The 26,725-nt window shown below is 45.2% G+C and overlaps 1 protein-coding gene across 1 annotated transcript in view; it reads left to right on the forward strand.

Moving 5' to 3' along the window:
- The window catches only part of DPP3 (dipeptidyl peptidase 3), an 83,894-nt gene that overhangs the window by 323 nt on the left and 56,846 nt on the right, over nucleotides 1-26,725 (forward strand). Inside the window, exons 2-7 of the mRNA XM_088468335.1 lie at nucleotides 8,668-8,960; nucleotides 22,661-22,750; nucleotides 22,833-22,970; nucleotides 25,923-25,997; nucleotides 26,099-26,192; nucleotides 26,295-26,428. Coding sequence (XP_088324461.1) covers nucleotides 8,668-8,960; nucleotides 22,661-22,750; nucleotides 22,833-22,970; nucleotides 25,923-25,997; nucleotides 26,099-26,192; nucleotides 26,295-26,428 — 824 coding nt within the window. The remainder of the gene's footprint in view (nucleotides 1-8,667; nucleotides 8,961-22,660; nucleotides 22,751-22,832; nucleotides 22,971-25,922; nucleotides 25,998-26,098; nucleotides 26,193-26,294; nucleotides 26,429-26,725) is intronic.

The following is a 26,725-nucleotide window of genomic DNA, read 5'->3' on the forward strand; positions in this document are numbered from 1 at the left end:
CACCAAAAATAAGGCATAAGCAGTACATGATTAACCAGTGAGATCAACAGTTCATGTCCTACTTGTCTGATATATGGGAGATGTATCAAAGCTTGTAGAGAGATAAAGATGAGAGAAATAAAGTACTAAACAATCAGCTCCTGTAATTTTTCTAGCACAACCTGTAAACTGACAGACGCTGATTGGTTGGTACTTTATCTCTCTCCAAGCTTTGATACATCTCCCCCCATAGTTTTTTTTTTTTTTAAATAACATTAATCATGGATGCAATATGTGTAAAATATCTGGTGTTTGTTAAACCCATATTGAATATAGGTGCAGGCGAGGTGTAACTCACAAGTCCTTACAGATATCGTGGGCAAATGAATAAGGCTTACATTTCCAGAGTGAGATAAAATACATTATCTGAGGTTGGTTTGGTTTTATTAATTAAAGGGCCACTGCTTCTTATCAGCCATAGGGACCCCTATGCACCCCATTTCTTGTATAGGGAGCGGGCATGAGGCTTTTTTTTTTTTTTTTTTAAATCATTGAGTACAAGAAAAGAAAGCATACAAAAATAATCAGCCAGTATAAACAATAAAATACGTCAAACGTTGACTAGGCAGTATATATACAAAACCATCAAATTATCATAAAATATACATAAGCCAGCCAAGTTTACAATAATGGAAAGATCAACAACACTAATATAGAAAACCTATATGGTAAACAGGAGAAAAAAGAAGAAAAGGGTTACCGTAATTAGAAACAAATACAACTCCAGAGTGCAGTAAAAAATATACAACAAAAATATAGTCATATAGTTCTGTTAAGTGGCAAATATAAAAAGCATAGTGGTTATCTAAAGCCCCCCAAACAATGAAGAATTCACAAATTACCTAAAAGGTATAATTAGTTAACCTAAGATAAATGACTGTATAAATACCAGGTAGTAGTTTCGAATACTTGTAAAATTTTAGTTTGGACAGAATAGTGAAGTGATTGAACAAATTCACCCCATTTCTTGTAAAAAGAAACCACTCCAGTCTCTACAGCTGGGAAAAGAGCTTGTCAGTCATAATAAAGTGTTTTGAGCAACAAGGACTTGACTGTTTCCAAAAGAGGGGGGACAGAAGAGATCCAAGTGCAAATAATGACCTTATTGGCAATTGTGACAAGTACAGGCAATAAGGAGATAAATAAAGTTTTATTTAAGCCAAGGCATAGTTTCCATCATCTACCGAACGACCTCTTCTTCAGCCACTCTGAAAAATCTGCCCGAAGCAGAACTGCTGGATCTATTTGAAGCTGTAAATTAAAAATGGCGTTGATATAATTCACAACCTTACCCCCCAAAACTTGAGTAACTTAGGAAACATCCAGAAGTTGTGAAAAAAGGTTGCATTTGGGTGTTAACATTTGAGGCAATCTCCAGACTCCTGTACCATGTTCCTCCTACGTGCCTGGGAAATGTAAACACTCTTAACTGTTTTAATATGAACTTCTTGCAGCCAGGCACAATGCAAATATCTCAGCGTTGAATCCTAGTTAAGCAACAGAGCATCTGAGAAATTAATAGAAGGAATATCACGTTCCCAGACAGCCACTGTTTGTGTCCAAACTTTGTCAGGGCTACATTTCACCAGTTCTAAGCTAAGAGATTTCGTTTTATAGGGATGCAGTATATGAAAAGACATTAAAGAATGAATGGGATAAGGAGAAGCTGATTCCGGTAATTGCTGCGTTACAGATTTAGCATAATTAGAGACCTGTAACTACATAAAAATATGTTCAGGTGGAATTTGATATTTATCATGGAGGACAATAAACGAGAGAATCAAACCATCGGGATCAAATACATCTCTAATCTTAGAAATGCCTTTTATCTCTCCTCTGAAGAAAGGTCGTATTATCTAATCCTGGAGTAAAAAGAGGATTTCCCCACAATGTAAGAAATTTAGGCCCGTATTCAATTAGTTTAGCACCCGTGATACTTTTTCGCCTGCCGGAAACCTATCATGCGTGTACCCGCAATTCGCCCTATTCAATTCCAAAAAAAACGCGAAAACAGATATGCAATGTCAGAACAGGCAAAAAGTGGTGCCAGAATCATCCTGAACCCCTCAAAAAGATGCGTAAACATTGGGGATCAATGTAGTAGTTCCCCGATTAGCCCTAATGAAACAGTTTGAGGTACTTAAATTCGCACAATTGCCACTACTTAGCGTCTTTGTACAAGTGGTGAAGAATGGCATAAAGCAGAATGTTTAGGCGAAAATAAGTAGTCCTGTCAAATTTGGGGTACTTGAAAATGGGTGTAAGCATATTCAAAAGTTGCTAAAGTGAAGTTATAAGAAACGTAAAAAACGCACCTTCAGCAAACACCTGCAATCAAACAAACCTCACCCATACTTGCAGACCCCCCAAAAGTCTATTTTGCTAGTTTATAAGTTCGTACCCCCACTTTGCACTTTTCGACACCTTTTTCAAAGTGCTTTTTTGGGGTGTTCCTCAAATTATTATTTTTAATGCAGTTATCGTTTTTTTTTTTGGGGGGGGGGGGGTTGTCCTAAGGGTCCTGAGCGGTTTCCCCACATTTGCACCCTAAAACAGCGATTTTGCACTTTTTCCTCCACCTATTCATAGGCGAATCTTTGTCGCTTATTACATTGCATTGCATTTTTGCATACACAAAAAGTGTTTGCAATTGAATACGATAGATAAGACAGACATTTTATCTGGCAGCCTGCCAGCCGCAGATGTCCGCGGCATACATTGTGAGATTCTTGCAGTGTATCAGCCCGACATCTGTGCTCCGCCCCCGTGGGAGGAGACATTTCCCTGTCACTTCCGTGGGAAGGAACACAGGAAATGTCTCTTTCGGCCGCAGCTGGGCATACACATCTCGATGCGGCCGACAGTTTACCTGTTAAATATCGCATCGGACGGGCATGCTGGACAATCCAGCATGCCCGACCGAGCAATATTTAACACTCGGTCGCCCACACACACACTACAATTATCGGGGCGATTCGCGGATATCATGCAGATCGCCCCGATAATTGTAGCGTTTATGGCCAGCAAGGCCGAGACAATCTAGAGCATATAGACCAGTGATCACTCTGGGTGGCAAAATATGTGGGTCCCAGGGACCCTCCACTTTAAAAAAAAAAAAAATAAATTGGATCCTACCTGACCATTTATGGGTCCCATCATAATATATGCTTTCGAGCTCCCCATATGACCCTGAGGTCTCCCCATATGCTAGCACACATACCCCTAGAATGCCCATCTGATGCCCCCAAATGCATCAGACCCCCCACATGCCCCTTAAATGCATGTTTAATGCATCCATGATCCTACTTGTGATATGACTGTACAAAAAACACAAGGCATTAGGTAATAAGGGGCATATTCATCATTGAAATATGTGCGTTATATCACAGATAGTTGGGGCCGTGGCTGGAAGTCTTTAAACACTTTTTTTATATGATGTGTCAATAGCGAACACAAGGAAGAGGGAGTTGGGAAAAGAGCTCACTCCAGGGGAAAAAAAAAAAAAATACTTACTTGCAGGTTGTTTAATTAAACAGAAGCAAGGAGCTGCTTGACAGAAAGGGGATTTCCAAGAAGGCGCCTGTAGGGAAACCAGGAGTCCTGCTGAAGAAACTGCCAAATGTGAGCCACAAGCTAGGCTTGCAGGACCCGACCAGTGGTGACCTTGTGTGGTCACCCGGATCACTGGCCGGGGACAGAGAAGATGTTTAGGCGGTGGGACAGCCGTGAGCAGGCAGCCCAGCACGGTGCAGTAAGGAACTATGGCCCTGATTCAGAGCCAGATGCTCTGACCAGAGCGCTCGCTCTGAATCAGGGCCCTCCTCCATTAAAATGGAGCGTCCTCCTGGACGCTCGTGTAGCTGTGGGTCACCACCCACAGCATATACGAGCGTCCAACAAGATGGTCGCGATGGTCTTGACCATCGGACTTGCGAGTGAAACCCTGTGGTCGGGTTTCTCAACCACAAGCCCTGGAGTGATTTTGGCTCTATCAGTGATGTCAGTGGGGCCGGCTTCAGATGGTAGGCGTTCCCATGGGAACGCCTCCGTCTGGCAGGCGGGGCGTGCTGTCAATCAACATCGACAGCACGCCCCCTTTGGTGCGAGACCCCGAGCGATGGAAAGTCCTTCGCTCACCGAGTCTCGCGCACGACGGAGCTCCCTCCGTCATGCGCAGTGGGGAACATCGACCCACTTGCGAGCGTACTGCCGCTCGCGAGTGGATCTGAATGACCCCCAATGTGTAGGAGAGCACTGGCACCATGCTGTCGTCCTCATCAGCATCCAAGCCACGTCCTGGGCATGAGGCTTTATACATCTTACAATAAATTTTGTGTGTCCAGTAATTGTGACTATGCACTCCTGAGCTAATGATCGTTGAAGGGGTCTTTGAAGAAAGCTGATCAGAAACTGACTGTTGCTATTTCTTCCTGAATCCAAAAATTCAGTTGTTACCATACCGAATTAATGGGTTAATTCTATGTCATCACAGGGTAGGGCAAGTCCTGATTGGATCCTAACCTATTTACATCTAAACTGCTATTAAAGATCATTAGCCTTCTAGTCCCTCACTAAAAATTGGCAAAAATATAAAACCTTTTTAAAAATGTTGATGATTACAATGATATAAAAACACTTTACTTTCTCAGCATAGCTAAGATACAGCTTTTGCTGTGTATGAAATGTGAACAATGTCTTAAGAAAGCAAGGTGATTAATTCTCTGCTCCTCAAGGGGCATATTGACCGGTAATCAGGTTTACAGACAGTCATTCTTATGATGGGTAATTTACCCACCAGGCCTTGTCTGTGTAGGAGCCCATCTATTTCTTTACCGAAATGAGTGTCTATTTCTGGGTTTGTGGATTCGGTAATCTGATTAAATATCCCCCCAGATTTTTTTTTTTCACAACCAGGCTTACAGTAGCCCAAAAGAAGACACTACTCTCAGTACTGTCTACAGAAAAATGGTGTTTTATTCAGACATGTTCTTCATCCCAAGGTCAATTTAAACCTAAGCAGATGTTTAAGAGTTGATGAGATCTGTCATGGATAGTGTGGCAGTGTTCCTGGAATCCTTGCATGTCAAGGATAACTACCTACATGTTCCAGTCTGTGAATGCCACCAATGCCTTCTCAGATTTGCAATTTGGTCACATCATTATATTTCAGGCTCCTCCCTTTAGTCTGGCAATTGCCCTGGCCATTTTCACTAGGCCATTGGATTGTATTGATCAAGGCGGAGTCCTTGATTTTAATTTGGGAACATTACCAAGTAGTTACATGGAGGACCATGGCTGGGCTATCAATTACCAGAATTCAAATCTGATCCAGGACTAGAGGCTGATTTCTTTGAAATTGCTGGTCAGAAGTGTTTATTCAAAGGTACAAGATTACTTTGCAAAAACTAATATACATCTATTGGATCTCAGATGTTAATTTCTTCATGAAAATCCTGGGGAGTGTGGTCTTAACCTTTGAAGCCAGAACGAACTCCTTACAATATGAAACAAGTTGCACTATTACTTCAACATTCAAATCATCTGTCTTTCTCTCTTTGGTGGATGAATGCCATCAATCTTGTTTAGGGTTACCCCTTTACCATATGGTATTTGAAAAATTGTAATGGCGGATGCCAGCCTTCAAGGATGTGGAGCTGTTGCACTTTATTGCTGTTTTCACTGTTTATGGTCCCCAGTGGAAGCAAAGCTTCAGATCAGTGACTTGGAACAGGCGGTTTAATGTTCAGTCTTTTAATACCCCAAAAAGGTAATTCTTTTTTTTTTTTAATGGTTTCTTTAATTAGGATTTAATCTATTTTTCTGGGGTACTAGTTATCCCACCTGTTTCCACAAATAAATCCATGAACTCATTACCTGTACTAGAGTTAAGAGCTGTGTTACCCACACTAGGTTAGGGGCATCTTCTTTTTTGAGGAAACCTCATCACTGTTTAGTCTGGAAATGCTGCTTCAGAAGTGCACATTAACAATCTGGGAGATAAATAAAAAGCTCCCTTGCAATGAAGGAACCCATCAGGATCTTTGTTCTGTGCAGGGCAGAACAAACTGTTCTGGCAATATCGGCATTGTTTATACCAGGGTAAAAAAACTGAGGCATTTTAGTAGGCACACTTTGCTCCCAGGAGAGTGGTCCCTCAACCTATATGTTTTTGACGAAATTGTGGATAGGTGAGGTCCGCCAGACATTAACGTGATGCTCAGTTCAGCAAAAAACTGGAGCGGTTCTGCTCAAGGGCATGTGATTCACAGCTGCTTCTGTTGATGCCATGACTGTATTGTGGGATTTGTATCTGATTTATTGATTCCCACCAGGGCAGTGTTGCCCTGTTATGAAAAAGGTATAAAGAGATAAGGGCAGGTATTGCTGGTGTTTTCAGGGCAGAGAAGACTCTTAGGGGTATAGTTACTAAAATGCAGGTTTTTAGAAGTGGAGTTGTTGACCATAGCAACCATCAGATTCTAGCTATTCTCTTCTAGAAGGTGCTAGATAAATGATTAGTAGAATCTGAATTGTTGCTATGGACAACATCTCCACTTATAAGAACCCGTATTTTAGTAAATATAGCCCTTATTCTACACAACCATTCTCAGAATATTGGTGGGTCATCCTCGAAGAGTGGATCTGCTAATTTATAGACCTTTTTCCTATTTCTTATTAATGCAACTCAATTTAACAAAGTGCTGTTGAAGATATGATCATTAAGAAGATGGGGTTCTGTGATGATTCACCATGCTTAACGATAGTAAGCCTATTTTCACAAAGATTGTTAAGAGTTTGTAAGTCCTATGGTTGAAAAAGAGAAGTTTCTAAACCCTTCTTTTTGTGTAACCCATTTAATTTCCTATTTGCTAGATGGTTTGGCTGAATTATTAAAATTGAGTTCCTTGTGGGTTCAGATACATGAAAACGATAGTCACCAGTTATTCTTGAGGTTCAGATGGTCCTACAACGTGTGCAGTGTTTTTGACTATCATATACTCCCCTGCTTGCTCCTTGGGATCTGAGTTGGGTTTTGAAGGTATTGCAATACCCTCTCTTTGAACCACTTCATTCTGTTGCCTTGAAGATTCTTACTTGGAGAGCAGTGCTTCTCCTGGCTTTCTCCATGGCTTGGAGATGTGGGAGGTGGTAGTGCTGTCTTGTAGATCTCCTTATCTTTTATGAGGTTAGGGCTATTCTTTGGACAAAATTCATCTTTCCAGCCTAAGGTGGCTTCAAAATTCCTCTTGAATCAGTACATTGTGGCCTTGGTTCAGAATCAGTCTACACCTCAAAAGCTATTGGAGGTACCGAGCTGAAATTTGGCATGGGCGGGTAGAACTGTCACTTGGTGCTGCATGCCTAATCTCAGGACAAAAACCTAAAAAATCAGGATTTAGGAGTAATCTAAAATTCCAAATGTCAGTTTTTTTCTGACCCTCTCAATTAAGACCACTTTTCTGCTATTCTCTATGGGGGATTTTTGGGAAGGCATAAGTCAGGGTACAGGGCGAATTTAGACTTGGGGTTTTCTCTGTTAAATAGCTATTGTTCCAGGGTAGGTGATTTTGGGGTTCAGGTAAATTCGAAAGTTAGTTTTTAAACTAGTACCTCACAATTGCGCCATTAGCGGGGGGGGGGCGAGGAAGCGGGCGTTGGCTGTGGCCGGGACACGGGAGAGGGGGTAGCGGGCGGCAGCAGACAGATGCAGGATCGGATCAGGGATATCCTGCATCTGTGTGTGATAAAAATAAACACAGATGCATGGACAGATCAGTGAGATCCATCTGTGCTGCTGTGTTTAAAAAAGATGAATGTGTTCAAATAAAAAAAAACTGCCTGCCTCTCTCCCCCCCCCCCCCCCCCTTCCCCCAAGAACAACTAGCGCCGGGCTTTGCAGACCCAGTACTGGTTGTGCTAAATACAGGATCAGTGAGGAGTAGATTAGTAGGAATAGTCTAGGTGAGAGATCAGGCTAGGAATACAGGTTTTATTGGCTACCATGGTCAGAAAGGACCTGATCCTGGAAATATTACGTAGGTGGAAATGGTAGGATTTGGAGAGTAATTAAATGTTTGCGGGGATAAGAAAGACAATCATTTCAGTTTTTGAGATGTTGAGTTTTATTAAGCGATGGGCCATCCATGAAGAGATAGCTGATGGGTAAATTGTGATGTTGTCAACAGGTGATATTGTTTAGAAGAATAATGTAGTCCCTGCAGGATGTTGGGTAGAGAGGAGGGAGGAGCTAAAACTTTGAGAATAAATGTTAGTGCCAGAATCCTGGAAGCTCCTCTCCTAACCATGCTCAGTGTCCTCTTAAGGATTTAACATATTTTCTAGCTCACTGCAAGATACTATACTTGCTTATTATATGACCGAGATGCCTTTAATGGCCTTGGAAGAATTGCCTTGCCCATAATGAAAACTGTCTCAATTATATGGATTCTGACCAATTCACAAATACCTAATTGTGAATGGAGGATTATACTCACTATAATATGTATTTTGTAGCTAACAGATATAAAAATGCCTGTGCATCCCAGACTTAAAGGTTTTCTTGAAGCTGTTTGACACATAACATAACATTTCATTAAATAATTAATTACAATCTCTTCCCTTTTCCAGGAACATCATCATCCAGCAGAATGGCAACTCTGTCTCAGTATATCCTCCCCAATGACCTGCCCGTGGCTCTGCTTGATTGTGAGGAGGCTTTCTCACTTCTGTCAGCAGAAGAGAAGCTTTACACCCATTTTCTATCGCGGGCATCATTTTACGGTGGCTTGATTGTACTGTTCCAGACATCACCTGAATCTCCAGCCTTATACATTCTGCTGAACAGGCTTTTCCGGGCTCAAGAGCCTTCGGTACTGCATGATGTAGCTCTGGTGCAGGAAATAACAGAGGATGAGTACCAGGTATTCTGATATATATTAATCAATTGCAGTAGTTTATAGGTCTTACACATCTATGTGATAATTGCAACTGTACCTAGTACAATTTAGAAAAAGTTTGTGAAATGAACACAATTGTATTGACTACATTAGGTACTAGGAGATTTTCATGAAATAACTAGTGAGTATAATCATCCATACCCAATTGTGGCACCTCACATTGCGGGTGACGTCCTGACGTCACCTGCGCAGTTCACACTGGGAACGCTTGCCTCTGAAGCGATCGGAGGCTTCTTTAGCCTCCAGTCACTTCAGAGGCCAGCGTTCCACAGCAGGGTTCGGCGGGGAAAAGTGCGGGGCGGTAGGCTGTTTCTGCCGGGCGATGCGCCCGCAGAAAACAGACTGGGGAGAACACTGATATTACTAATACTGATAACATTGACCAATTCATAGGTAAAAGTAAATATACCATGATATTTATTAATGCAGTTTAAAACAAATCAGTCTTTTTCTTGTATTTTTTTATTGTTTGGTTAGTCTTTAGGTATGTCGTATTACTGGTGCACAGATAGCCGGGTTCTCATGAGCAGCTATATGAAATGTTCTGCCTGTCCGATGATGCAGGCTCAGGGATATATTTACGAAGGGGCTTCTTGGCGGATTTGACCTCAAAATTTTAAGACCAGGCTTTGCATTTAATGATAGTGCTGCTTTAAATTTTTAGGACAAACCCGCCACTTCATAATTTAAGTAGTAAAGTACACTATGAGGAGGGTAAGGGCTGGAGTGTGGAACAGAGTGCTAGTGACAGGACTAGCAGTGGTTTGCATGGCGGAGTACAAGCACTAGCAAAAGGACAAAACCAATTTGTTAAATTATAAAGATCTACGGTATAATGTAGTGCTTTACAGATAATATTTAATCATCCAAATGAGTCCCTGAAACATTGGATCTTACAGCCTAAGATAGTTTACCAAACTCCGCCATTACAGTCCAGGTTTTAAGAATATCCATGCTTGAGTCCAGATGGTTAATTAGTACCTCAGACAATTTGATTTAAGTCACCTGTGCTCAAGCATGGATATTCACAAAACCTGGACTGTAATGGTGGAGTTTGGGAAACTGGCTGAAGCTCATGATGCTGAGTTAGAAAAAATTAGAAGTGTTCAGATAAAAAAAAAACACATTTCTACTTCAGGGTCCATAGGGGCTCCACAGGGTTGACCTTGGGGTATAGCTGGATCTGGATCCACGGGCACCACGCTGTTAAAGCTTTAGCTGTTCCCAGGATGCACGGGTCCATCCTCCTCTATACCCCGCCCCCGAGCCACAGGCACCTCAGTTTGAGTTGGTGCCCGGCCGTAGTCGGGTCACCCTGCGCAGCCCCCAAAAGCTTTTTTATTTACAAAAAAAAGCCTGTTAGGGTTTTCTATTTTTTTAACGGCTCTTTAGTGGCAGCGAAGGGCTGTCTATACAGACGCCCACGCTGCCGCTCTTATTCCCCGCTGGCGCCACGATGCCAGTATCACACTGGGGATCGCGGCGGGAGGCCAGAGTCCGTACTAGCCGGACTCTGGGGACCTCCCTGGACTGCTGCCGGAGACGCCAGGGACAAGGTAAGCCAGCAATGCAGTCCTTTGCCCCCCGGTTCTAGGGGACTGACCGGGGGCTGCTAGCGGTGGCGGCGGGCTTCCCCTCTGCGGAGGAATACCCCGTGAGACCACTAGACCACCAGAGATTTCAATGGCAAGCGGGAAGCCGGCAGCCCTGGGGTTAATTGCTAGCCAGGGGAGGAAGCCTTCCCTGTTTAGCGGCTCCTCCCCTCAGCTCAGTGCGCCTTTCAGCACGTAGTCTGGCGTCGCTGAGCTGCAGTTACTCGGCCACTCCTCCTCTGAAGTCTCTGGGGGCCATTTTCTCTGTGGCAGCGCAGATATCTTAGGGAGTACGTGGACCGGTCCCCCTGTGTACCTCTCCCCCGATCAAGGACAGTGTACACAGCGCTATAGCCCTCCCAGACACTGAATCTGGGTAGGTTGATTGTAGTGGAAAGGTGCAGTGAGTATATCTTCTCTGCATGGTATGTGACTTTTGCTAGTGCTGCCTGTCTGTGCTTATTTCTACTTACTGTCAGCTTATACCTATCCCTTTACTTCTCCTACAAGCCCTACAGGTGTGTGGGGGAGGGGCGTTTCTACAGACCTCACCTATATAAATCACGTATTTGTGAGGTCACGTATTTGATTCGGCTTTGTTGCCAGATATATTTATTTATTTAATATATTTTGTCATGTCGGACGAGGAGATTGAGCACTCCGTGGCTCCTGTGTTGGTCTCCTGCGGACGTTGTTCTGCAGGAGTGGATAGGGAGGATTTGTCACAAGATGGCCTGTGTAGACGGTGCCAGGTGGTTCCTGGTCTGTCAAAAGCTCCTATAACGCAGGAACCACCATGGGCGATGTTTTCTCAGGTGCTGGTGTCTATTGCGGACCGGCTGTCGGTCCCGACTGCGGTTCCTACTAGGGCGTTGCCCCAGCCGGCCGTCCCCCATTCCCCGGGTGTTCCGCAATTATTGTGCAGCCCCCCCGGGTCTCAGTCTGTTGGTCCTTGTGCGGGGTTGCCTATGTATATACAGGCTTCCCCTGTGACGCAGCAGTCTGTGGTGCCCTTCCAGGCCCCTATGGCGGCTCCTCCACCCTGGGTGGATGTGCTCTCCAACTCCGTGCAAAATTTGGCGGCCGCTTCCTCGGCTTTTCAGTCAATGTTGCAGACTGACATGCCATATAGAGCGTCAAAACGCACGCTAATGTCGCAGGCGGCACATGTATCGGACTCAGAGGGGTCCTCAGATGATGGGGAGGTTCCTGATGACACTGACTCGGACACATCGGTCCATGAGGTGGATACCAAGTCGTCCATTAATGTGCGAGCACTGGTTAGGGCGGTGCGAGCCATTCTCCTAATAGAGGATGAGGCACCAGCTCCTAGCGTTCCCGCTAGGCTGTTTTAGCGGGGCGCGGCGCCTTGCCCTCTTTCTGGAAGGCAAAGAGCGCCCTGCCCTCCAGAAGGAGGGCAAAAAGCGCCCTGCCCTAACAGCCTGCGGGAACCGTCTTCACCCGCGGGTCGCAGTGTCCCGCGGGTGAAGAAATGTCCGGTGGCCCGGTCACCGCCGGAGAATAGACGCCGGGCGCATGCGCCCGGCATCTATTCTCCCTGTCTGCAGGGCTTGGGGGCTGCCCGGCGTGTCCGTAAGTGCCGGGCACGCCCCCAAGAGTGACGAAAAGGGGACGCGTCTTATAGACACGCCCCCTTTTTGATGACCACGCCCCCTTCTCGGTCGCGCGCGCGGATATGCCCTCTCTAGCTCCGGCGCCCTGCCTCCTGCCGGAGCTAGAGGGAACACTAAGCTCCTAAGTTGAAATATCCTAGTTTCAAAAAAACTAAGGTGGCTTCTGCGGTGTTTCCTCTGATCAGTTGACGGATCATATGGCGGTGGCTTGGCAGGCGCCCAGTAAGAGATTCCTACCTCAGAAGCGGTTGGCTTCTAATTACCCCTTTCCTCAGGCACATTGTAAAAAAATGGGAAACTCCACCGGCGGTGGATTCTCACGTCACCCGTTTAATACGGAGCGCTACTTTGCCATTACCGTCTATATCCTCGCTAAAGGATCCCACGGACAGGAAAGTTGAGACTTGCTTAATGTCCATTTACTCCCCCTCAGGGGCAGTGGCCCGACCGTCCATGGCCATCTCCTGGGTGGCCAAGGCCATTGAGGGATGGGCCAACGCATTGGAGGATACCTTTCCGGACGACGCTCCGGATGTCCAGAGGGCATTGTTGGGACAGATGAGGGCCGCTGCTTCCTACATTGGAGAAGCCTCTTTGGATGCTAGTCTGCTGACTTCTCGAGTATCGGCTGCAGTAGTGGTCTGCCTTATGGCTGAGGTCCTGGAGAGCGGACTCCGATTCAAAGAAGGGCCTGGAGGCCTTACCTTTCAATGGAGAATTACTATTTGGTCCGGACTTGGACAAAATAGTGGATACCCTGGCTAAATCCAAGTCAGCTTTCCTCCCTTCAGCGGCAACGCCTGCCAAGGTCCGGAGCTCGGCTTTTCGCTCCTTTCGGGTTCAGGGTAAGGCAAAAGGTCAGTCCTTCCCGAGACAGTCGGCGGCTAAGACCGCCTCTAAACCCAAGAAGCAAACCTGGAGTGCTCGGAGCCCTTCTTCCAAGCAGGAAGATAAACCTGCGGCCTGATGGGACGGGCCTCCCTCTGGGGGACCTCAGAGTGGGAGGCCAACTTCTCCAATTCGCCCAGTGTTGGCACAATACCACCATGGATGCCTGGGTTCGACAAGTAGTCTCTCAGGGGTACACCCTGTCTTTTTGGGTCAGGCCGCCCCACCAATTTTTTTGCACGAGTCCTTCTCTGGACAAGACCAAAGCTTCCCAGATTCAGGTGGCTATACAATTCTTGCTACAAGCAGGGGTCATTGTTCCCGTTCCGCAATCTCAACGCGGGACGGGGTACTATTCCACTCTGTTTCTGGTACAGAAGCCCAATGGTTCTCATCGCCCTATCCTGAATTTGAAGTCTCTGAACAAATACCTCAGGGTTCCCAAGTTCAGGATGGAAACGTTACGTTCCATCATTCTGGCGATGGAACCCGGGGATTACATGGTCTCCCTGGATAACCAGGACGCCTATCTTCATGTGCCCATAGCACCGGCACACCAGAGGTATCTGAGGTTTGCTATCCTGCAACATCACTACCAGTTTCGGGCATTGCGTTTTGGCCTTTCCACGGCTCCGAGGGTGTTCACCAAGGTGATGGCAATTATGGCCGCCCACGTTCGGGGCCAGGGCATACGGCTGCTGCCGTATCTGGACGATCTTCTTCTGCTGGCGGGCTCCCCGGGGGTACTTCTTCGACATCTCCATCTGACCATTGCTTGTCTTCAGGCACACGGGTGGTTGATGAATTGGAAGAAGTCATCTCTGATCCCATCACAACGGATGGTTCATTTGGGAGCCCTTCTGGATTCTCGCCAGCAAAGGATTTTCCTGACTCCGGAAAAGGTGTCTTCCCTACAACTGCGGATACACAGTTGCCTGAGCAGTGCCAGGGTTGTCGGTACACTCGGCCATGAGAATCATAGGGTCCATGGTGAAGGCATTCGACACGTTTGGAATTTGCCCAGTTCCATTCCTGGCCCCTGCAGGGCCAGATTCTATCAGAGTGGAACGGGTTGCCTCACCGGATCCGATCCCAGACACTGGTCTTGTCATCGGAAGTGCGCCAGTCTCTAGCTTAGTGGCTTCAGCCAGCTCATCTCATCGAGGGTTGCCCCTTTTGGATCCCGGACTGGGTTCTGCTCACAACAGATGCCAGTCTCCGGGGTTGGGGGGCAGTGACCAGCTCGTTGTCTCTTCAGGGCCGTTTGTCTGCGGAGGAAGCAGTTCTTCCCATAAACGTGCTGGAGCAGCGGGCCGTGTACAGAGCTCTGCTGTCAGGCACCGCTCTGCACGGAAGGGCAGTGCAGGTGCAATCCGACAACGCCACCACGGTGGCGTACATCAATCACCAGGGAGGAACTCGCAGCCGAGCTGCGATGTCAGAGGTGTCTCAGATCCTGGCTTGGGCGGAGCGCCACCTTCCAGCGATCTCGGCAATCTTCATCCCGGGAGTCCTCAATTGGGAGGCAGACTTCCTCAGCCGTCACGACATGCATCCCAGGGAATGGTCGCTTCACCCAGAGGTGTTTCAACTTCTCGTGGACCTGATGGCCTCTCGTCACAATTACAAGTTACCCGTGTATGGCTCAAGGACAAGGGACGCAGGCGCAAGCCTGGTGGACGCACTGTCGGTGAAATGGACATTTCACCTAGCGTATCTGTTCCCTCCGATCTCCCTGCTCCCTTGGTTACTGAGAGAAATCAAACGGGACGGGGGCACGTTTCTGCTAGTAGCTCCAGCGTGGCCCAGACGTCCTTGGTACTCCAATCTCAGGAGCTTGTCCGTCGACGCTCCGTTCCTTCTACCTCAGCGTCGGGACCTGATGTCTCAGGGGCCTTGCCTTTATCCAGATCTGGGTCGGCTGTCTTTGACGGCGTGGCTCTTGAGACAGCCGTCTTAAGGTCCAGGGGCTTTTCAAGCTCTGTCATCAGTACCATGCTGAGGGCGCGTAAACCGGCCTCTGCGCGGATTTACCACAGAGTGTGGCACACTTATTTTCAGTGGTGTGAGTCCAGAAACATTGATCCTCAGGTGTTCAGGGTTTCTAGGATTTTGGCTTTTCTGCAGTCAGGTCTTCACCTGGGCTTACGTCTTGCTTCCCTGATGGTTCATGTATCGCCTCTGTCTTTGTGGTTCCAACGTAGAATCACTACACTGCCTGATGTTCATACCTTTTCCAGGGTGTTCTTCGAATCCAGCCTCCCTTTGTGCCTCCAGTGGCTCCGTGGGACTTGGCGGTGGTTTTTCGGGTTCTGCAGGGACCTCCTTTTGAACCTCTTGAGTCGATTGATCTCAAGTGGTTAACACTTAAGACTGTGTTTCTCCTGGCAATTGCTTCGGCCAGGAGAGTATCCGAGTTGGGGGCACTTTTCTGTAGTCCCCCCTTCTTAATTTTTCACCAGGACAGAGCAGTGCTTCGCACTCGTCCTGAGTTTTTCAGTCCCCTGATCTTACAGCTGGCGAGGCTTCGTTGGACGTTGTTCGTGCTCTAAGAATTTATGTTGATCCGACTGCTTCTGTTTAGAAGGTCCGATTCGTTGTTTGTACTCTTTGGTTTTCATAAGAGGGGTTGGCCTGTCAACAAACAAACCTTAGCCCATTGGCTTTGTTCTGTTATTAGGGAGGCTTATGTACAGGAAGGTTTACCTGTTCCAGCCTCTGTTAAGGCTCATTCCACTCGGTCTGTGGGTCCTTCTTGGGCTGCTAGACGTGGTGCCTCCGCTGTTCAGCTGTGCAAGGCAGCCACTTGGTCTTCCATTCAGACGTTTTTGAGGTTTTATGCGTTTGACACCTTTGCCTCTCAGGATGCATCGTTTGGGCGACGGATTCTCCTCTCAGCACAGGAGCGTCCCCACCCTTGGTTGAACTGCTTTGGGACATCCCCAAGGTCAACCCTGTGGACCCCCTATGGACCCTGAAGTAGAAAACAAGAGATATGGTAAGAACTTACCTTTGTTATCTCTGTTTCTATGAAGTCCATGGGGTCCACAGGGCGCCCGCCCTGACGCACCTGGCTTCAAAAGGACTGTTGCTGGTCACCGGTTTTCAGTCTCCCTGTTCTGTGAGTATGTTTTTCTTGTGTGTTCCAGTCTTCCTTCTCTCTGTTTAGTCTCCTCCTCCGGCCTGGGCTGCTTACCAACTGAGGTGCCTGTGGCTCGGGGGCAGGGTATAGAGGAGGATGGACCCAAGTGCATCCTGGGAGCAGCTAAAGCTTTAAATGCGTGGTGCCCGTGGATCCAGATCCAGCTATACCCCAAGGTCAACCCTGTGGACCCTATGGACTTCGTAGAAACAGAGATAACAAAGGTAAGTTCTTACCATATCTCTTGTTTTCTCTTACAGCCATGGGGGAAATTGGGAACCATGGATATAGAGGGGAGCCTGGGCCTTTTTTACACAGCAACCCAGGCTTTCTCTTGCCTATACCCCGCCCCCTCAGATTGAGATCCTGTTTTAGTTTGGTGCATCAGGATTTGGCACTTATTTAGGGGCTGCTTCAGCAGCCTCTACTTAGTTTTATTTACTTTTATTTTCTTTTAGACTGTCATTGACACCCCTGCTGTCATTCCACCACCCCTGTTCTGGTGGCCGGAGCACTGGCAACTGGGTCAGTGACCCCAGCTGGCTCCTGCTCACACAAACCGGAGCCCAGCCGGGGACAGGTAAGGTAGCTCTCTGCTTGTACAGAGCCCCGTCTTAGCGTTTGATCGCCACCGGTCAGGGAGGCAACTGGCGATGCTGGCAGTTGGATCCTGGTCATCTCCGCACCCCCACTAGACCACCAGGGAAGCGGGCTAAACGGAAGGCGCTCTTTCTGAGCTGAGCCATTCCCTGAGGTTGGCCAGACGGGGTGTAGTTACATTACCGCTGCCTGGAATGCCGGCGTAATGTAATCCCCGGAAGGTTTAGATTTAGGGTGCAGGAAGGCTGGGGGAGACCAGCTTTTCCCGTTATCTTTTCCACCATACCTTAGCGCGTCCCCTGCCCCAGGATACCCGCCACAGGACTCTTCCTCTCTCCTCCCCTCCGCAAATGCCGGGCGGCCATTTTCACATTGCCAACCTTGCAGAGAGAGACACGGGCTCCTGACTCCCCTATACCTCACAGCCTGGTATCAGGTTATAGTATCAGGCTCCTTTGTCTCATGATGGGGTTTGATTGTTGAGCAGTTATTGCATATTATTTTCATTATTGCATTATCCAGCATTGAATGATGTATCTGTGTATTTTATCCAAAATGCTTGGGACCAGGGGTATTTTGGATAACAGAATATTCCGTATGTTGGAATATTTGCATACCATAATGAAATATCTTGGAAATAGGACCCAAAATACACACACAGAATGCATTTATGTGTTATATACACATTATACACATAGCCTGCAGGTCATTTTATACAATATATTCAATAATTTTGTGGCTCAAACAAAGTTTGTGTACAGAAATGAAATTCATTTATATTTCATATACAACCTATACACAGAGCCTGAAGGTAATTTTATACAATATTTGTAATAATTTGTGCCTTATACAAAGTTTATGTACATTGAACCATCAAAAATCAAAGGTTTCATTATCTGAGTAATGCCAAAAAAATTTCTGAATATTCCATATTTCGGAATATTTGGATATGGGAGACTCAACCAGTACTATGTTTTCACTATTACACCTGTGACTATTCCTAAATTGTTTTATCACTACTTAACTTCTGTTAGTGGTTAGTTAAATTTGTACTTAACTTCTGTTAGTACTTAACCTCTGTTAGTGGTTAGATAAATTGGGGACACACTTATTTTGTTATATGGTGCCATTCATTTAGTGTTTTACTGCTTAATGGTAATATACTGTTATGTACCACTTATTCTCTTAAGTGGTCCATTCAATATTCAGTGTCTTTTATCCAATACACCCCCTTTTGTTATTGTAGCAAAGTATGTAGGGGTACTGTATTTATTATTTTTATTATTATAGCAAAGTATGGAGGGGGGTGCTGCGGTGTTGCACGCAGTGTCTTGTCAGAACTGTTGTGCGTCTATTGTAGCTCCGAACCAGGAGCACAATGCTTTGTGTGAAACTTGCTTTGTACGAAAGCAGCATGGGAGCACTTCGGCTGTGGGTCCCCTTCAGGAACCAGCTTGGGCATTCACCCTGTTACAGACTGTTACAGTTGGCCACCCAGATGCAGGCCTCTCAGCCTCTTCTACTTTGCCTACAACAGCCCTACCTAAACTGGCATGGGTTCAGAGTTTGTCTATTGGTCCAGGGCCTAGTGCAGGTGTCTTCCTCACTACAACAGAGGTTGGATCAACAGTCTACGCATCATTTGTCTAAGCCAGGTCCCTCTGTTACTCTTCTTTCAGGCTACAACTCAGAGTCAGTGGAAACATTGGCCCTCATTCAGAGCCGTTCGCTATTTGCGGTCGTTCGTTTAAAAACAAGGGGTGGCTATTCAAATGATCCGTACGCACATTGCAGTCTGTTCACACCTCTAAGCCTGAACGAACGAGCAAAACATACGCTCGTTTATTTGTTAAAAACGCCCCCTGGCCGCTCGCACCATACGTCATGTCCGCTATTTATTAGATTAATCGAGTACATCGACCAGCGTGTGAACTGCTCGCTATTCTTGTGGTTGGTGTTTGCTACCACAAATTTGCGAGCAGTTCTGGCTATAAAATAACCCAGTGACGTGGTCATTGACGCTGCTGTTTTAAATATACACACCCATAAAACGCCCGTTTTGACCTTTTAAGCACGCCTGCGTTCGGATCTCCACTCCCCATTTTCAAGCACCTTCCCCTGTTACCACCCACATACGCCTCATTCTGTCACTCAAAATAGCAGGCACTCGCTATATAGCGTACAAACGATTTTCGGCCGCACTGACTGGTTCGCGCATGCGTACTAAAAAGCGTACGCATGCGCAGATGTGCAAACATCGCTCGGAACGAGCGTACTGCCGCTAATGAGCGGCTCTGAATGAGGGCCATAGTTTGTTCCAGAGGACTCAGTGCCAGATGGATGTAGATGCCTTGGTCAAGGCAGTCAAGTCTGCTCTATTAGTTAAGGATTCTGATACCAAGCCAATGGCGGAGGTGCCCCTTTTTAAACTGAAGAAAAAGGAGGTGCTGTTATTTCCTTCCTCTCCTCAATTGGGGGATCTCCTGGCAGAGGCTTGGACACATCCTAACGAGCATTTCCAGATATTTAAGCACATTTTTAACTTTTACTCTCTCTCAGCTGCAGATAGGTCAAGTGGGAATCCCCACCTCTGATGGACTCCCACATAGCCTGTTTTGTCAAGTCCACTACCCTGCCGATCCCGAATGCGGCTTCTTTTAACCGTCAGTGAACTAGGTGGGGTGTGACATACCCCAGCAAGATTTTAACTCCTATTACTTTTTTTAAAAATACTGCGCGCAAGTTGCTGTGTTGTGTGGCTGGAGTTGCTAATTTGTGTAGTGACTACGTTTAGTGTGGCTAACTCAGAGAGTACACATGCGTAAAGTGCATGTACTCCCCACTCCCACCTACTTCAGTGAAGGTTAAAGCTCCTACGGTTAGAAAAAGGGAACATTTTCTAAAATCCATCTTTCTTCTACAATCCCCTATGGCTGTCATTACAATGGGATAACATCCCTCCCATAGTTTAGACAGGTTGTTTTCTAGGTACCGCCGACCTGCTCGTATATAGCCTCACTCCTCCCCTTCCTCTGTGTCTTTTTCTTCTGACTCCTAGTAGATTAGATAGTGTAGGGAAGTATGTTTCTTTTTACAGGACTTATCTCTTTTTAGCCCAGCATGTGCGTACTTCTCCGCGGCTGGCGCCCTTGGGGGAAGCCGCACAGCATCTGGGAGTGTGACCGCTTACAGAATCCTGCCCAAGAATGCTGCCGGGACGTGGCCAGACAGGTACTATCAGCCCGGACACCCTGGACAACGGCTGTGTCATTGGGAGCTTGGCCTCTTAGATTCCTGCCAAAGCTGCCGCCGGAAGTAGCCGGAACATGTTGCACAATGGCCGTGGCATTGGGAGTGTGGCTGTTTGGCTTCCTGCCGCCGGAAGAGCCAGGACATCGCGTCTCTTGCCGGAGCAGTCCCCCACTACTTCCGGGATCGCGGCAGACCCACAGTACACGGCGGGTCATGTGTGTCCCAGAATGCTGTACGAATCGGGCTGTTCATGCATGGTATTTCAACTAAGGGTACAGTACCATTTAAAGATGGCGCCAGGTATTGCAGACCAAACAAGTTTGAATTTAGTTACAGCTCTACATACTTACTGGAGCTGCATACTTGATTGTGACTAATTCTGCCTGATATAAGCCTGTATTGATACCATTTAAACAGTATCGATATTAGAGAGAGATCTGATTGCACAGACCAGATTGCCCATACCTCCCATTCCAATATAAAATAACTTTGTCACACAGAAACAGCTTGCGGTTCCAACACACACAAAGGTATTATATTGTAAAAAGGGTATAATCAGCCTTAGTCTATACAATGCAGCTATATACAGGATAAAGACAAAGATACAATTACCAATACTTCGCCATGCGGTCTGGATCCTAGACTAACAGCTGTCCATCAGGATTGCTGCGTGTTTCTTTAGGGTCAAGCAGAGAAAAAAGGAAGGAAGGGGGTTGGGATCCAGACTGCATAGGAATTTATAGGTGTACAATTTCCTTTGAACATAAGCTGAATACTCAGAGGGGCTCCCTATTGGCCCTTTATTACTGAGTCACAATGGTTGTTGCTATTCATTTGTTAGTAGATGGTTGACGTCACTGGAGGTTGAACTGTGTTAGAAAATCCCTTTGTACTACCCTTGGCATGCAAATCTACAGGGGAGGTGTACAGTGATTTTTACAGTATAGAGTGTAATTCTTGGCAGGTCTTCATAACTCGATAGTGATCCCTTCCATATTCATTCTGTTGGTTTCATATTCCTGTTGAGACAGAGGGAAATCGGTAGATACTACTCATGACCCATTTATCTTATTCCTAAGCCCAGATATCATATAACTGCTATTTAACATGTAACATTCACTGTATACCTTTAAAACACATAAACTTCTATGTTTGGAACATTTATTGTGTAAGTGGGTGAATATTTGTATGAGAGGAAAGAGGTGTTTATGTACTAAATAGCATTGTGCGTATCTCGGTCAGTTTAGGGTTAAATGGGATATAAGTTTATTGTAAGGAAAGGCTGCTGTCCGTCGGGGTAAGGTTTCCGACAATAATACTTAAAAGCTGGCTATGCGATTGAAACGCAAAACAGTATTTAAACAGTATTGCTGTACTAACTTTGTTATGTGTTTATGTAATGTAAAATGGCGCCTAACCGTTGTGAGCACAGAAGCATGGCTCGCCATTCACAATATGGCGAGTTGCGAGGGCATGGGATGCGTGTGCATGTATAGCGAGCATGTGCAATTCGCACGTGCGCGCGCGAATGCGGCGGGAGCGTGTGTTCGCATAAAATGGCCGTGAACGATCAAATCGTCCAATGGATGTCGTGTTGCGATTCGTGCGCAATTAAGCGATCGCATGGTGGTCTCAACTTGCACAGATCTTATCTTAGAGATATATGAGCTCGCGGGCAGTTACATGTCTTAAATACACATACAAACAGACTCTGCCTGGCATGCAGCAAGAACTAAAGTCAGTGAGGAAAAATGACCATATCCTAGTATTGAATATTAGTAATCCTTAAGGTGTATAAGGTAGCTTGTTACCAGTTAAGACATTGGAGTGATATTAAGCATAAGTGATGATCATGGGTCAGTATGGATGGTCTCTGTAAGGGAACATGATTTGGACTAGATGCTGGATTTGCAGTCTGGTAAACAGTGTTGCAATATTGGTACAACCATCTTGTATACAAAATGTAAGCTAGGAAATGATATAACTGTACAGGATTAAAGTACTGCAGCTCATTTTAGCAAATATTTTACTATTATTAGCAAATGCTGCTTTACAGTAGTTTTTCTAGTCAAAATCTGGGAATCTGGTTACACTAAAGGTACGTATGCACGATTTCGAAGCATCTGAACGACAAATCGTGTAAAATATGTCTAAATCGTGTGTGTCCACTCACGATCACTGTGCGCGTACCCACGGGTTGTACATCGCATCTTCAGATCTTGCTTACAGCAGGCAAGATCTGTAAGTCTCGTACACGATGCACTGGAAATCGTTAAGGATGCATGGTAGAGCGTTGGTTAGGTTGGACACTTTTTAGCACCATATCGTATCCTGGAGTGCCGAGGAGCTGCCAGGGAGAGTTCAAGGGAAATCGTTCACGATATCTTATTGTGAGCACATCGTCTAGTGTGTTCACACCTTAACATTAATAGCATTAAATGTCTATGATCACATTCTATTTACTGTCGCTGTAGCAGGCTAGAATATTTCATGTTTGATGTTTAAACCTGTTACACACCTATCTCTCCATTACCATTCTTCCCATTCATTTCACAGGCTCTCTTGGTTTACACTACAGGATTCTTCGCCAACATGGGGAACTACAAATCTTTTGGGGATACAAAGTTTGTCCCTAATATTCCCAAGGTAATTATGTACCTGTGATGCCTGGGAAATTCTTGTTATGTTTCCTTTGAATGATGCATTTAATTGGAACTTCTTTGTGCAGGAGAAATTGGAGAAGTTACTCCGTGCGAGTGAAGCTTTTGCTAAGGACCCAGAGGGAATTGAGGCACTATGGAAAATGGTTGAGGATCGCATGTATTCACTGGAACCACGAGAGAGGCAGCTAGGACTAGGGGATCATGTAAGTACTACAAAAGATCTCAAGTATATGCTGTTGTATAGTTCTTGGCAGGCTCCATTCATTTTAAAGAGTAGAATAATCATTTACTGTTCATGCACTTTTGTAGAGACGTTATTATAAGTTATAAATAAATAAACTTCTTAGTAAGATGTTTCCAATTGCTCTATTGGGATATTTCATAGATCCTGTAATCCAGGAGTGATGACTTCTGCAGAGAGAGAGGTGGATCGCTCATGTGGTGCATGTCAAGAACAATGCACGTTCTATTATTAATACGGTATCATTGGAACTTACACTCACAATAATGATGCTCACTAAACACATTAGGTGTACAGTGACACATTCTACAGTAGGTGGATATATCAATTGCCAATGAGATGCACATTTTGAGATGTATATTCTATAGCTCCAGTCTTAGAAAAACGGTCACAGTTTGATCCATTCTTTTCAGCAACAAGACCGGCTTGGAGTCATGTTATATAATGTACTTCCTAGGCAGAGTAAACGTACATTTGACAAAGAACCAGCCCTCCTTGATCAGGTCACACGGTAGTCTACACAATCTCCTACAGTTGGTCTGAAGGAAAGATGCAGCCAAATTGTGTATTTGTTCAGTGAATAAAGACAAACTAATTCTGTAAATACAGAGAGAAAATAAAGCAAATAATTTCATAAAAAACTAGTACTACTGGTTTTCTTTTTATACTAGATAAATGTCCTGTTTGCCTTCCTTTCTCTTTTGGACCAACTATAGAGGTTGTAGAAAATATTGATTATGCTGTCCAGCAGGTCTGGTCTTTGGTAGTGTTTTGGGCTGATATGGCATAGGGTTCACTCTGAGTGTTGGAAATGTGAGTATGTATAATTTTTTTTTTTTTTTTTGTAAAATAACATAATTCACACTATGAAAGTGCCCTCTGCTTTCCATATACAGCAGAAGACTTGTTTAGGCATTTTAACTGCAGCTAATAGCTAAGCCTTACTGATACAAGCCACATCAAGAATACTAAACAAGCACATACAATCTTACTAGTTTACAGCTGACTTAATTTCCATAACTGTGCCAAATGTGGCCACACACTAATGCTGGGTACACACTGACAGATACATTGGCCGATCAATTGATCGGCCAATGTATCTGCTGCCCGTCGGCCAGCGTGTACCTGCGATATGTCTATGAACGTCGCTGTTCACCGACATATTGCATTGGCTGTGCTGCACAGCCGATGTCCGTTGGCAAGTGTGTATGGGCAGTCTGCAGACTGCCCGTACACACACAGCGGCAGCCGCGAGGAGGGGGTCGGGACACGGCCTCCAGCCGCCAGGTTCCATCCTCCGGGCGCCGGGACCCGAGGGGCACAAGCAGATGATGGCCATTCAGTGTGTATGAACGACCATCATCTGCAGATATATGTGCAGATCACTTGTTCTGTAGCTATATGTCAGGTATGTACCCACCTTTAGATTGTCAGTTATTTTGTTTTTGATGTGAAGTTGTGGACAGTTCCTATCTGTCCGTAATAACGCTGTCAAGCCAATGACTGCATTTTGAGCTGTGAAGAATAAAAAAGCAGACAAAGTTGGGATGTTAATGGACCTATTTAGTTGTCGACTGCAATTTTGGTACAATGTTAAATATAAAATTCATTGGTCTATTTGTCTGTCCGGTTATGCATTTGGACACTTCTGCACTGATTGGAATGAAACCAACGCAAGGTGGTCCATTTGGATCTTGGATAGGTTTTAGAGTGGTTAGAGTCCCGATCGGACCTCCCATTGGTGTACGCTGGACAGAACTTTGACCCGGGGAGCTTGTTCTGAGCCTTCCTCTGGATGGAGTTGGACGAAAACTTCACAGAGTGGTAACATTAGATCACAGAAGACATATTAGGGGGGGTTGAGGTCCCGGTCTACTTCCCGTTGGTGTATGCTGGGCAGAACTTTGAACCAGGGAGCCTGTTCTGGGCCTTCCACTAGATGGATTTAGATGAAAACTTCAGAGGGTTGACAATTGGTCTGGGATGCCTAATGGATTGATCTCACTGTGGAGTGCATCGGGCAGAACTTTGACCCAGGTAGCCTCTTGTGGGCCTTCAACTGGATGGATTTGGATGAAAACTCCACATTGGTCTGGAATGCCTAATGGAGTAGTTGGGGTCCTGGTCGGAACTCATGGCGAAGTACATCAGAGAGCCTGTTCTGGGCCTTCCACTGGATGGATTTGGATGGCATCAGATAAAAAAACTTAATAACTGGAAGAATTAAACCCGGGAAACACTGGGTACTTCAGCTAGTTTCATCTAAATCATTCCTACAGACTGAAAAAAAAAAATTCCCTATGTTGCAGAATCTGACATGCTCATTAGATTGAGATAATAGATTAAAGGAAATTGTCATGTTTAGTTGAGCTTTTATTAATTAACTATACCACTCATAAACAGCAACTCGTTACCCTATATCAGAAGCTGGCTCACGCCATGGCTGCCAAGGCTGGAGTGTCCATAGCTCTACTTTAGCACACCATGGAAACTGTTCCTTACAGCTTTATTAATAGGCTCCATTTGCAGTATGTTGACAGCATATATAATGATAATCTACTTTAATTCTCTAAAATGGGTGGTCGCCAGAACAAATCGTGCAGGAGATGAGTCTGGGACTTTGTTGCTTTAGATAGCCTACTGCATTGTAGTAACAATAATCCATTCAAAATATTTATTTGCATATTGACAGGAGGTACTAAGCACAGCAATTGAAATTTTGTGCAGAAAGACCACAGGTCTGAATAACAACTATGTTGGACACTTATTTTATATGTTTTTTAAAAAAATGTTTGCTAAAACCTTTCAACTGTTAAAATATAATGGAACTGATATAGTAAATATGAAATGGCATATTTAATGTAAAATGTGCATTGCACCAAAAAAACATTTTTAATGTCCTATTTTCTTTTAGGGAATTAGCACTTATTTCTCTTCAAATTGCACTATGGAAGATGCAGAATTGATTCAGAGGTTCCTGGACTCAAAGGTATATAAGTAACTCCTCCATCTGTTCCTATCTTGCTGACCATTGCAGAGTATGGCTCTTCTAGTATCTTCTCTGCATTGTTCTATTATCTTTCCCCACAGAATATTAGCGCCTACAACACTCGGCTATTTAAAACTCAGGATGAAGGTGGCCGGGCAAAGTATGAGGTTCGACTTGCTTCTGTCAGTAAAGAAGGTGAAGGAGTAGAAGCTGAAAGCTATATTAATATAGTTTTATCATAGATATATCTCTTGTTGTCCTTATTCACTAAAGTTCCTACTCTGTCTCTCCGACCAGGAACCGCTGCTGATTCAGCTGATCTAGTGCATTCCTTGGGACCATTTGAGTTTGAAGGCCATGAGATACAAATCACAAGGGGAGATTACTCTCCCCTACTTCTCAGAGTGAGGGATAACCTGGAGAAGGCAAAGGTGACTGTAACACTACACCATGTAGAGATGTATAAGAGCCCCTTGCTCTGTTCTTGAAACTTAACACCAATGTTTGGGGATTTTACTTTAGTTTAAGGATTCCATGTAGTAAGTGAATGCAAATGTTTGACATTATGTGTACCCTTTTCGTATTGCTTAATGCAAATATCTGTTCTCATGCCATATAAATTTTGACGGGCTCCCTTTTGTGTCTGTTTGAATACAGATTAATAAAACATATTGTATAGTAAATAAAAAGGACGTGCCACTATAAATTACGCAAAAGTTGAACAAACC

The sequence above is a fragment of the Taudactylus pleione genome, unplaced genomic scaffold (genome assembly GCF_031769625.1).
Source record: "Taudactylus pleione unplaced genomic scaffold, aTauple2 ptg000085l, whole genome shotgun sequence".
Classification (NCBI taxonomy): domain Eukaryota; kingdom Metazoa; phylum Chordata; class Amphibia; order Anura; family Myobatrachidae; genus Taudactylus; species Taudactylus pleione.